This window comes from Micropterus dolomieu, linkage group LG07 (genome assembly GCF_021292245.1).
Source record: "Micropterus dolomieu isolate WLL.071019.BEF.003 ecotype Adirondacks linkage group LG07, ASM2129224v1, whole genome shotgun sequence".
In the NCBI taxonomy this organism is placed as follows: Eukaryota; Metazoa; Chordata; class Actinopteri; order Centrarchiformes; family Centrarchidae; genus Micropterus; species Micropterus dolomieu.
Genome location: NC_060156.1, coordinates 7,838,102 through 7,848,752, shown reverse-complemented (window position 1 = coordinate 7,848,752; position 10,651 = coordinate 7,838,102). Strand labels below are relative to the sequence as shown.

The window sequence follows — 10,651 nt, the reverse complement described above, 5'->3', positions numbered from 1 at the left end:
GTCAAAGGCTGCAGACAAGCCTAAAAGAACTGATGGCAATAGTGAAATAAGCTATTTTGAAAATAATAGCCATAATTTCATGTAAATGTTGCCTTTGCAATAACTGCAGATTTGTTGACAGATGATCCAAAGATTATGATTTTTTTTATGCTGGGCAAATTATCTTCTTAATTGTTTTGATTACTTCTCCCCAAGTTTTACTGGACCAACTGAATTCCCAATTGTTGTGTTGTCACAGTCAAAGATGTTATTTATAGATAGTGTGGAGAGGAACCAGAGGCAGAACAGACTGCATACTACTTTGTAACCTGCTACTGTATGTTGTAACACTGGTAGACAGGTAGAACGATTTGTTTTCTAATCATGACTAATGTTTCTGTTGTAAGAATTTTCACTCTCTCAGGGATAGATGAGACACTAAATTACAGAATTTCTATTTTTTCAGTCACTTTACTGTATTATTGTGTGGTTTTGTTTTTAAATATCTCTGTCATCATGATCATAATCTCTGATGAAAACATGCTTGAACCTATGTACATCTTATTGTGCAGTTTTTGCATGAATGGACTTTATGGAACCACAGGTTTCTACCCCAAATTCCTCTTAGATCTGCTGTCCTCTTCTCAAGAAATCTCATATGAAGGATGCTTTATACAGGCTTTTATCATACACTCATTTCTTTGCTGTGATTTATCAATTTTAGCAGTTATGGCTTATGACAGATATCTGGCTATATGTCGACCACTGCACTACCACTCTTTCATGACAAAGTGGAGGTTGTCTCTGCTGGTATGTTTCTCCTGGCTAACACCTTTCTGCATTTCCTCCATAAATATTGTGCTCACTTCAAGACTAAAGTTATGTAGTACATATATTCACAGACTGTTTTGTGTCAACTGGATGATTGTTAAACTTGCTTGCCCTGAAGCTGACACTTTCTCAAACAATGTAGTTACATATACCATAATTTTCATGTATGTGTCTCATGGCCTTTTCATATTTTGGACTTATATGCATCTTATTAGAACTTGTGTGAGGTCCAAAGATGACAAGGTGAAGTTTATGCAGACATGTGTGCCTCATTTTACCTCTCTAGTCACTTTCTTGGTTGTAGTACTTTTTGATTTGATGCATATGCGATTTGGTTCCACAGATTTACCTCAAAGCTTTCAAAACTTCATCCATATAGAATTACTGCTGATTCCTCCTGTTATTAATCCTCTAATATATGGATTTAAACTGACCAAAATACGAAACAGAATTCTTGACTTAGTTTATACTGAAAATTATTTTTGCATTAAGTTTAATCTCTAGTTCAATTTAATAGGACAAACAATAATGAAAAGCGTTTTTGCTTTAAGATATATATGTATGATCTCTGTTTTAAGGTTTTCCAGAAAATGTATGCAGAATGACCCAATCTGTTGTCTGACATGACGGATAAATACAGGCCCTCAGTATATGTTTGTTATGTTTGATTAACAAAGGGTGTTAAAAATGTATAAATGCACTAAAACCACCACCCAGTAGTGGCTTAGTAGCCTGTTTGCACTACTGACATTACTGTATTTGTACTGTTTTAGGCTTCGGCCTAATCATAATTTTAACTACAGTAAGCTGTAGTTGGGGGCGGCTGTTAATCGGAAGGTCGGCGGTTCAATCCCTGGCTCCCCGTAGTTGCGTGTCGAAGGGAAGATACTGAACCCCGATTTGCCTCTGGCGGCTGTTCCGTCAGTGTATGAATGAGTGTGAATGCTAGTTTCCGTTTGAGCACTTAGGCTCAGTGTATGAGTGTGCGTGACAGGTGAATGCAGATGTAGTGTAAAAGCGCTTTGAGTGGTCGAAAAGACTAGAAAGGCGCTATACAAGTACAGAGCATTTAAGCTATATTTATATACTGTACTGTATTTGAATTATACACAGTAGAGTAACTGAAGTTGTACATTAACTTGAAAAACGGTTAGAACATCTGTAGCGTCCTGTATTTGGAAATTTTGTAAATAGCAAAGCAGTTAATTTCATTTCTTTATATTCTTGTAATAAATATACAAATATCAATATGATGGTAATCTGCATGACAAATAAAGTAAAATAGAAAAAATGGTTATAATAATAAGCTGCTTATAGTGACTCGGATAGACGTGATTACTAAGTTTCTTCAGTAATATGTTATAATTAACAACCCTATAGACCCATGTTTCACCTACACTGGTGTTTTCTCCTTCTAAAGTCCATATAGGTGTGTAAAGTGTGTGATGGAATGACTTCTCTTTGTCCCTCCTAGTAGTTGCCAGGGCCCAACCGTCCCTGCCGCTGAAAGTGCAAGAAACCTATTGTTTTTTGGTAAGATTACTATTATTCTACTTTTGGTGACACATTTACAATCTTTCAAAATGAGTAAGCTTGCTAACAGATTCAATGTTTTTAAATAAGTAACTGTAGCACTTTGACCACACATTGTCAGATATTTGTCACATTTAATGTTTGATAACTGCAGTGTGGGGGCGAGGGTCTGTTCCACGCTGCTTCCAGCTTTAATTTTTATTAGTTTGTGAAGTCTGATGACTTCATGTAATTCTAGCATACTCCACCCAACTTCAAGTTTGAATAAGTGACCTGTGATGTGATGGGTTTTTACAGAGTGACTTAATGGTATTTGTTTGTGATTTGGTACCGTTTCAAAGTAAATTAATGTTAATTAATTAATTTACTGCTGTTGTAAATAAGGACAGCTATACCCGTGCATTTGTTATGATTATGATTATTGTATATACTGTATACCAATACACCCATCTGAGGTCATAAGGTCGTAGGTCTTGTTTTATTTTTCCAGCATCCTTTGCACTATGCTCCATCACACTGTGTACATGGGTACATGTATGCCTGTATATCATATCCACCTTCAACATGTACATAATGACAATAGTTTACTCTTGCATCCTTTGCACTCTGATTACTGCACTATTTGTCAATATGTCTATATTGTTTTGTTCATAGTGTGAATATTAGTGTTGTCTATTCTGTAGTTTGTATCTGATTTTATTATTATTATATTATTATTATATTATTGTGTAAGTAAGCACTGAGCAATGTACAATCCTGAGTCAAATTCCTCGTATGTGTACACATACCTGGCAATAAAACTGATTCTGATTCTGATTATATTACATATGATCAAAAACATCAACAACTTTGCTAACACAGCTAAACATCAAGCAACTTTGACACACAACATACTTGTCCAACAGAAAGAATGCCAGAGCTGCGTCTCTCTGATTTTGATGTGTAAAACGTTGAGTTCATTGAGTTCATATTTGTCTCCATTAATGCAGATTTGCCAACTAAAGCTACGCCTTAAAGGTTTAGAATCCTTCAATGTCATCACAAGGACAAACACAGTACACCCACACAGATGTTTTCATTTATTTATCTGCTCAGACCTCTTCTGAGGATGGTGTGGGAATGTAAAGACCTTATGGTGGATTCACACTAAAATTCAACAATTAAAGCAAAGCAATAAATATGAATAAGTGGCTCCACTGATATCAGTTTAATCACTCCCTACACAAGTCTACACAAGAACACTGGGAACTACTGAGAACCCAAACTCTGATTAAACAATCTGACTGACTGAGGAAAAAAAGAGTTCTTTAACCTGTTTATTCAAGCCCATAGGATTATAAATCTTCTTTTTGATGGGAAAACGATGAACGCTGAAGTTATTCAACTAAAATAAGAGATTGGTCTACTGTAATATTACGAGACAAGGTACTGTAGTATACACAATTTGACTTTTGGTGTACACAGTTTGAAAACTTGACTCAAGCCTTAGACCCACAATCTTTGATCAGATCCTTTAGCAGTTTAGATTTAATATGAACAGAGAGACAACTGAACCATTCATGATTCCACACTGCATCAAATTCTGTATTATAGAAATAGTAAAAATAATAAGAGGATCTGTTGTTGTACTTTGCAATGTTATGTAACTGCACAGTAAAATAACAAAACCAACTGAAAAGAAGAGATAGTGCTTGGTTGCAGTGAGTGTGAAGACAACATTAGAGGTTTTAAAATGTGTGAACTGCTGTTGTTAGTTAAATCATTCCCAAACATTTCTGGGTTTACAAAATCTGAACAAAAGCTACAGTATTCACAGATAGATGGACAGATTAGCTAAGTGAGCTCCTTGTATAGTCAACAAGTGCACATGTTCCTGTATATGTGCATTGATTTATGGTGGTTATAGATGTTCTTCCTCCCAAGCATTATCCAGATGCTCTCCTAGTTATAAGGAATTTTATGTCCATGATGCCTTAAAAGGCATTTTATGTCTTATGGTAGAAGTTCACTTGCTGTTAGTGGATTATTCGGTTTTCCTCTGCTGGGGCCTGGCTCCCTGGACCAGTAAGCTGCCCAGCAGAGTCCCGGCCGCAGCCCCAACAGCTGATCTGGTGCACAACCTTGTAGCCACCTGGGAGGAGCCAGCAAGGGCCCCAACTGCAGCTCCCAGCGCAGCACCTCCAGCCCTCAGCCATGACAGAGTCCAGTCAGAATCAAGTTGCCACTCTTGGTCTGCAGTCTCCCTCTATGGAACCAGAATGAAAATAAGAATCACTGTATGAATATACTATCTACTACTACTACCCCACCATTCAGCAATATAAAATTAAAACACTATTGCCACTCCACATAAGGTATAACTGTTCAACCCAACCCGTTCTTAAAAAAAACAAGCATTGATCCACTAACACCAAATAACTTTAGTCCTTCGTGAGTAGAAAGTAGTCCTCCAACAGATGCTACCATTCCTTTACAGCATTAACATTTTTGAAAAAGTCAGGTTTTTGGGCACAGCACAGAATCTGCACTGTTAATCTACGACTCCCTTGTACCAGAATCACGATATCTAATTTCACTGTTATGCAGATGGCACGCTGTACCATCCAACCCAATGACCCAATTAGACCCATTACGGTTTCAAAATGTCTTGATGATATTAAAGGAGGGGATGTGCTAACATCTTTCTACAATAAAATAAAAATAATACAGATATCATACTGTTCCATCCAATATTTTGGTATCAACCAGGCCTCTGTTACAACTGGTACAGAATGCTGAAGCCAGACTTTTATCTTTCCCTGCAATGGTTCTTGACATGATTTGCATTTTACATTGATATACAGGAATGTCTGTAGGCACGCGTATATGTGTATATGTGTGTGTATTTAAGTACCTATGTCTTGTGATAATATCTTTCTGCTCAGTTGTGTTTGTTGAAAGTACTTTGGCACAAACCTGGTTTGTTTTTAAAGTGCACTATAAATACATTGGACCTTGACCTTACAGGAGGTGATTAAAATATGTGCTTCTGTTATATGTGGTGAGAATATTTAAATTGACATGTTGGTACATGGTTGTTGTCTGTATTGGGTCAACTTATTATCTCATGTTCCTAGAAGAATCTGTTTTTTTTAAATAAACCAAAGGACAGTCAGACTTAAATATAACAGTCAGATAAATGGAAATAAAGTTGAAATATCTTTACAGCTATTGGAGGGATTATCGTGTAATTTGGTAAAGAGAGTTGTGAAGAATTCCAAAATCAATTGAAACATGTGGTGGATATTTATGGCTTGGCACAGTTGGGCTGAAATTACCAGTCGTGCATATACAGTATATGTAGATTTGAAAAGCAAACTACCATGAAATTTGCTGAATACATTCTCGCTCCCCAGATACATCTCTGTGATATGCAGGGGAGGAAACCCCCCAGAACACAGGTCTTATCAGTATGGTGTAGTTAGTGGTAACTCCAGATTGACTGGCTTTACAAAATTAACTTCTCCTGTTAAAATTAATAAAGTTGGGCTTTGTGACATAATTAAAAACCAATTTAACAGAAGTAACGTGTGTTGCATCAATCACCTAATGCAATTTCCAACAAAGATTTAATTGATCTGTTTGGGTTTATTAATTATTTTGCAAAAATGGTGAACTCAGCTATTTTCACTCACCTTTTCGTGTAGCACGATGTCATGGTCCAACACTACCAGCCTTGTCTGTTCTGTCTCTGTAACTTGAAAAAGGTTAATGACATTTACTTGGAAGGTTACAGTCAATTAAAGGATATTCATCTTTTAAACTACACCAGATCGTTTCACTCAGCATATTCTATGCTGTGGATTAGTTCGTACTCACTGGGTTTAACGGTGTCTCCACGGTGGCTCAATGGTACTGTGAACACCCATTTTTGTTGTCGGCCTAACTCCATCTTGAGGTCCGTGATTGTTTTCCTGTGGTGGTTATGCACAGTGTTCATCTTATTTGTTCTACTGGTTTCGTTTTTTTGATTGTGCCTCTGCATCCCTTTGATTGTGGCTTTCAACGCCTTCTTTGTATCGTCATTTTCTTTCTTCAGCTGTTCAATTGTCTCTTTAAGCTCTTTTGCTTTTCTTTTGTGATTCATCAGCATTTGGTCCAGCTCTTTATCTTTCTTCTCACATTTTTTCATAATTCCTGCTGCCTCTCGTTCTTGTTCTTTTATTCTTTCTTTTTGCACTTCCTTTTCAACCTCACTGCTTTGCTTTGTAGTTTTAACCACACCATCTTTCAGCGCACATCTTTCCCTGAGGCTTGTTATCATTCTGTCTTTTCCTATAATGACTTGTTTGAGCTGCTTGTTCTCCCTCTCAGACTCCACTAATCTTCTGCCAATCTCTTCTTCGTAGTCTTTATTTTTCGTCTCTATCTCCCTTTCCCTCGACGCCTTCAGAGCTTCAATCTGCTCATTTTTCCCTTTGGCTGTCTTAGCCATGCCCTCTACTATCCTCTCCTTCTCATTGACTGTTTGCCTCAGGAGATTATTGTCCATCCTTGCCCTTTTGAGCTGTATGGCAAACTTTTTGGAGTTTTGATCCAGCTTCCTGTTGCTTTCTTTGAGTTTCATAAAACTCTGCAACCAGTGTCCAGTATCATTCCCCACTTCTGTTTCCTCAATCTTCGACAGCAGTTCTCTAACCTGAATGTCTTCAACTTTGTTTGAGTTATCAAAAACATGATACCTATTTCCACATTTGTCCACCAACCACTGAAGAGCAGGCCATTTCTCAATGTGCTCCTCAATGGGAGTGACTCCCAGTTTGTCTCCCCAGGTGAACAGCACAATGGTTCGAGTCCACCCCCAAAATCCAAGTAAGCTCAAGTGTTCCTCCACATTCAACCTGTCGGTTTCGGTAAAACCACCACGAGGACAGCATGGGGATTGGGGGCACACAGAGATGCACTATGGGTAATCTTCTGTTGTAACTCCCGTGGAGTATCTTCTGAGCAGTATCTCCCATGCCAGCCAAGGGTGTCAACCACAGTGACTCGCTTTTTGTGAACATCACCGTGTCTCTCAGTGCACTGTAACGTTGGATGTCCAGCAGGAAAGACTTCATCACCAAGGATAGTGTTTCCAGCCGAGCTCTTCCCAACCTGCTTTGGTCCCACAATGAGAATTCGAAGCACTGAAATCGGGGGCGACTCTCCTGTATTAAAAGCAAATCCAGAATTTAGGCAATAATATTTATCAGGGATATATTTTCATTTTGGAGGAATCTCATGTTTGGATGAACTGAAAAATATAATTTATTACAGGTCAGTGGTACCCAAACAAAAGGGGAAAGCTTTGTTCTAAGAAACTTTTGATGTTTGATAAAACTTAAATAATTAAGTAAATAAATTGTTGTAGTGTGGGAGTAGTTTTATTCAACTGTAATGTTACCATGTTAATTTAAACCTGCTGTAACGGAGTTTCTCTATACTTGGGGCAGCAAAACATGCACTGACATACTGTAAGACCACCTTTTAAATTGATGTGGCGTCCAATTTCCTAATTACGCATCAAGCAGATATGAAGCAACATGGCTACTATAATTTGGATTATAATTTGTAAATTAATATTCAGTCTCCTTTTAGCTCAGATTTTGGTCTGATTAGCTGCTAAATGCTCCCCTATGTTCCCCAGTTAGTCGCTGTCTGTCAGCTGTTTAGTGCTGGGCAGGTAGGATGCAGTGAGGGTTTTAAAAGCTTTTTTGTGGCCAAAAGCTGCACTATGACAGCACAGAGAGTGAAACAAATCAGTACATGTGACCCCTACCATATTATACATGGTCACTGGATCCAGTGTTATTATAAAAATATTTATTACGATGCTTTAAGTGAAACTTACCCATTAGAGATCTGAGTGTACTTCTGGCCTTCTGCACATTAATTCTTCTCAGAGTCGCCCACTCTACTACCTCTTTTTTTCTACTCTCAGTTCTTCCAGGGACTTCCTCATTTGTGGTCACATAACAACCTACCCCTGCCTTTATGTTTCCTGCAACCATTGCATCAATTTTCTCCAAAAGCTCTGCAACCTGAGTAACATCATCTTTTCCCCAAATGCTTGTGTCTAAAAGGTGATGTCTATGTCCACACCTCTCCAAAAGGGCTTTGAGAAACCTATGTTTTGCAGTGTAGCCCTCTACGGACGACCCTAGCAGTCTCTCACATCTAGTGAATATTACTATTGTGTTTCTCCACACTGTGTTATTTAGCAGCTCAAGGGGTCCCTCTACTGTCCACTCCCTGCCTCGGTGGGAGCTGATGGGTATGACCAAAAGAAAGGCATGAGGTCCTGGTGGGCACATGGCTGCGCAGGATGACATGTTGTTGTTCACCAGACTCGGATCCCGGACAGAGTACTGGATCCACCTTTCAGGGCTGTTGATGATAATAACTCGCCTATGGCCATCATCAATAATGCCCTGTCTCCTAACACACATCTTCACATCTCTGTTGATATCAAACAGCTGTCGGCCGAGGATGGTGTTTCCTGTCAGACTCTTCTCCAGCCAGTCGTGCCCCAGGAGGACAATCCTCAGCTCCTGAAGTCTCCCTGGCAGCAGACAACATTATTCAGCAGCAGTGCAAAAATATGTCATCATAGCAAGGCCCTGATATAATGCAGGTATTGTAATGATACTAAAAACATGATCAAAAGCAATTTCCAATTAACCTAGAAGGATCTATGTTCTTGATCTATGTTCATTTTGGACATTGAAAACAGTGGTTGATGAGGAAGCTTGTGTGATGCGCTAGAAAGCTCCAGAACAGCTACAAAATGGACTGAGTTTGTTTAGTTGTTCTCCAAGGTCAAGAACAAACTTTGAACTCAATTTATTAGCAAACATGGATGAGAAGTTCTTAAAGTAGTAGAGGCAAAATAGCCAAAATAGGCTACATTAAAGTTCTGTTCTAAGGCATTTATTAGTTTCTGACTGATGAAGTGGGAAAAAAATTTTCCCCAAACTGCTGTATCTCTGAACTCGCTCTTTATCCAAATCACACCCATTTAGGCTATTCTGTGTGATATCCTTTTGTTTACTGTTGTTTACTTTGAAAACCTCTTACTTAATGCAATTGAATTAAGCTCTAGGACAGCTACAAAATAGACCTTGCTAGGATATTGATTACTTCCCGCTTGCTTTTCTTTGACAACCATAAACATAATGTCACATAACTGTCACAAAGACGAGAGCTACTTTTAATAGCCTACTCATAGACTTTAAAGGTAGGTGAAATGTTATGCATACCTTTCCGTGTCTCGGCTCTGCAGCCCATCGAAGCTCTTTCTTCCATCTTTATTCTGTCATAGGCCTATATTTATCAGTTAGCCTATATTATATTTTAAATCAGTGTTTTAGACAAACACACATAAGTGAAACCACATCGTCGGTCCCCAAAGTAATCCTGTGTTTTAATGTTTGACTCACCATTCTGGCTGATAAGCGGTCAAAGTCCAGACAACCCAACCAGTCATATAACCTATTCCTCTAAGAAATGATTTAAGATATAATTTAGGCTAATTATCACACAGCGGACAAACTTGTAGGCCTACCAGCGTTGTTACACTGGACTGTAGCAATAATTTACACCAAAATAAATAAATATAACCACTGTTATCCGTCAGTGTCTAGTCGATGTCTTTGCTACACAAACGCTTAACAATCAGCCGCAGATTGGCGATAGGATTGGTTTGGGTTAGATTTATGCTTTATCATCAGTGTTTTCAGTTTATCTCTGGTTTCCAAAATTTCTGTGCACCAATCAGAGCTTTCAATCAAACCTGATTAAATCACATCCACACAGTCCTGATTGGGAAGATTAGCTGAGTGTTCTACTTTAACCCCCTATTAGACCTAAGTAATACCCAACGATGTTTTTCTTCAACCCTAAGTTTGATTTTTGCTTCTTTTGTCATGAATGTTATATTGTATAGAAGAACATGTGGTTGAAAACAAAGTTTGAGGTTCAAGATATCATAACATTAAGTATAATGTTGAAAAAACAAGAATCACACTTTTCCAGCTTCCTCAGAAAGCCTTTTTATTCAGGTTCAGATTCAGTGTTAATGCCAGAGCTGTTCCACACCAGGCCAGGCTGTTAAGAGTCCCTGAGTCAAAATTAACTCGATTCAGTGACTGTGCAATAGTGCACATCATGCAAAAAGTAACTGACTACAGTAAGAAACAATGATTAATTACAAAGTTGGAAAAATGCTTTCTAAGCATAATCAATGACTCAAGCCTTCTGTCTGTGGCTTTAATTAGAACAGATGCAT

The 10,651-nt window shown here is 38.2% G+C and overlaps 1 protein-coding gene and 1 pseudogene across 1 annotated transcript; one reads left to right on the top strand and one right to left on the bottom strand.

The window, feature by feature from the left end:
* The first annotated feature begins 363 nt into the window (after positions 1 to 363).
* LOC123974052 (putative gustatory receptor clone PTE01) lies at positions 364 to 1,314 on the top strand. Its single transcript, XM_046054470.1, has one exon. The coding sequence runs from the start codon at positions 364 to 366 to the stop codon at positions 1,312 to 1,314; it is 951 nt and encodes a 316-aa protein (XP_045910426.1).
* Positions 1,315 to 3,977: 2,663 nt separating this feature from the next.
* LOC123974231 lies at positions 3,978 to 9,744 on the bottom strand (annotated as a pseudogene).
* Positions 9,745 to 10,651: the final 907 nt, after the last annotated feature.

Bases quoted from the DNA above. Each gene is read 5' to 3' on its own strand.
- LOC123974052 (XM_046054470.1), top strand. From the start codon at position 364: ATGACTAATGTTTCTGTTGTAAGAATTTTCACTCTCTCAGGGATAGAT.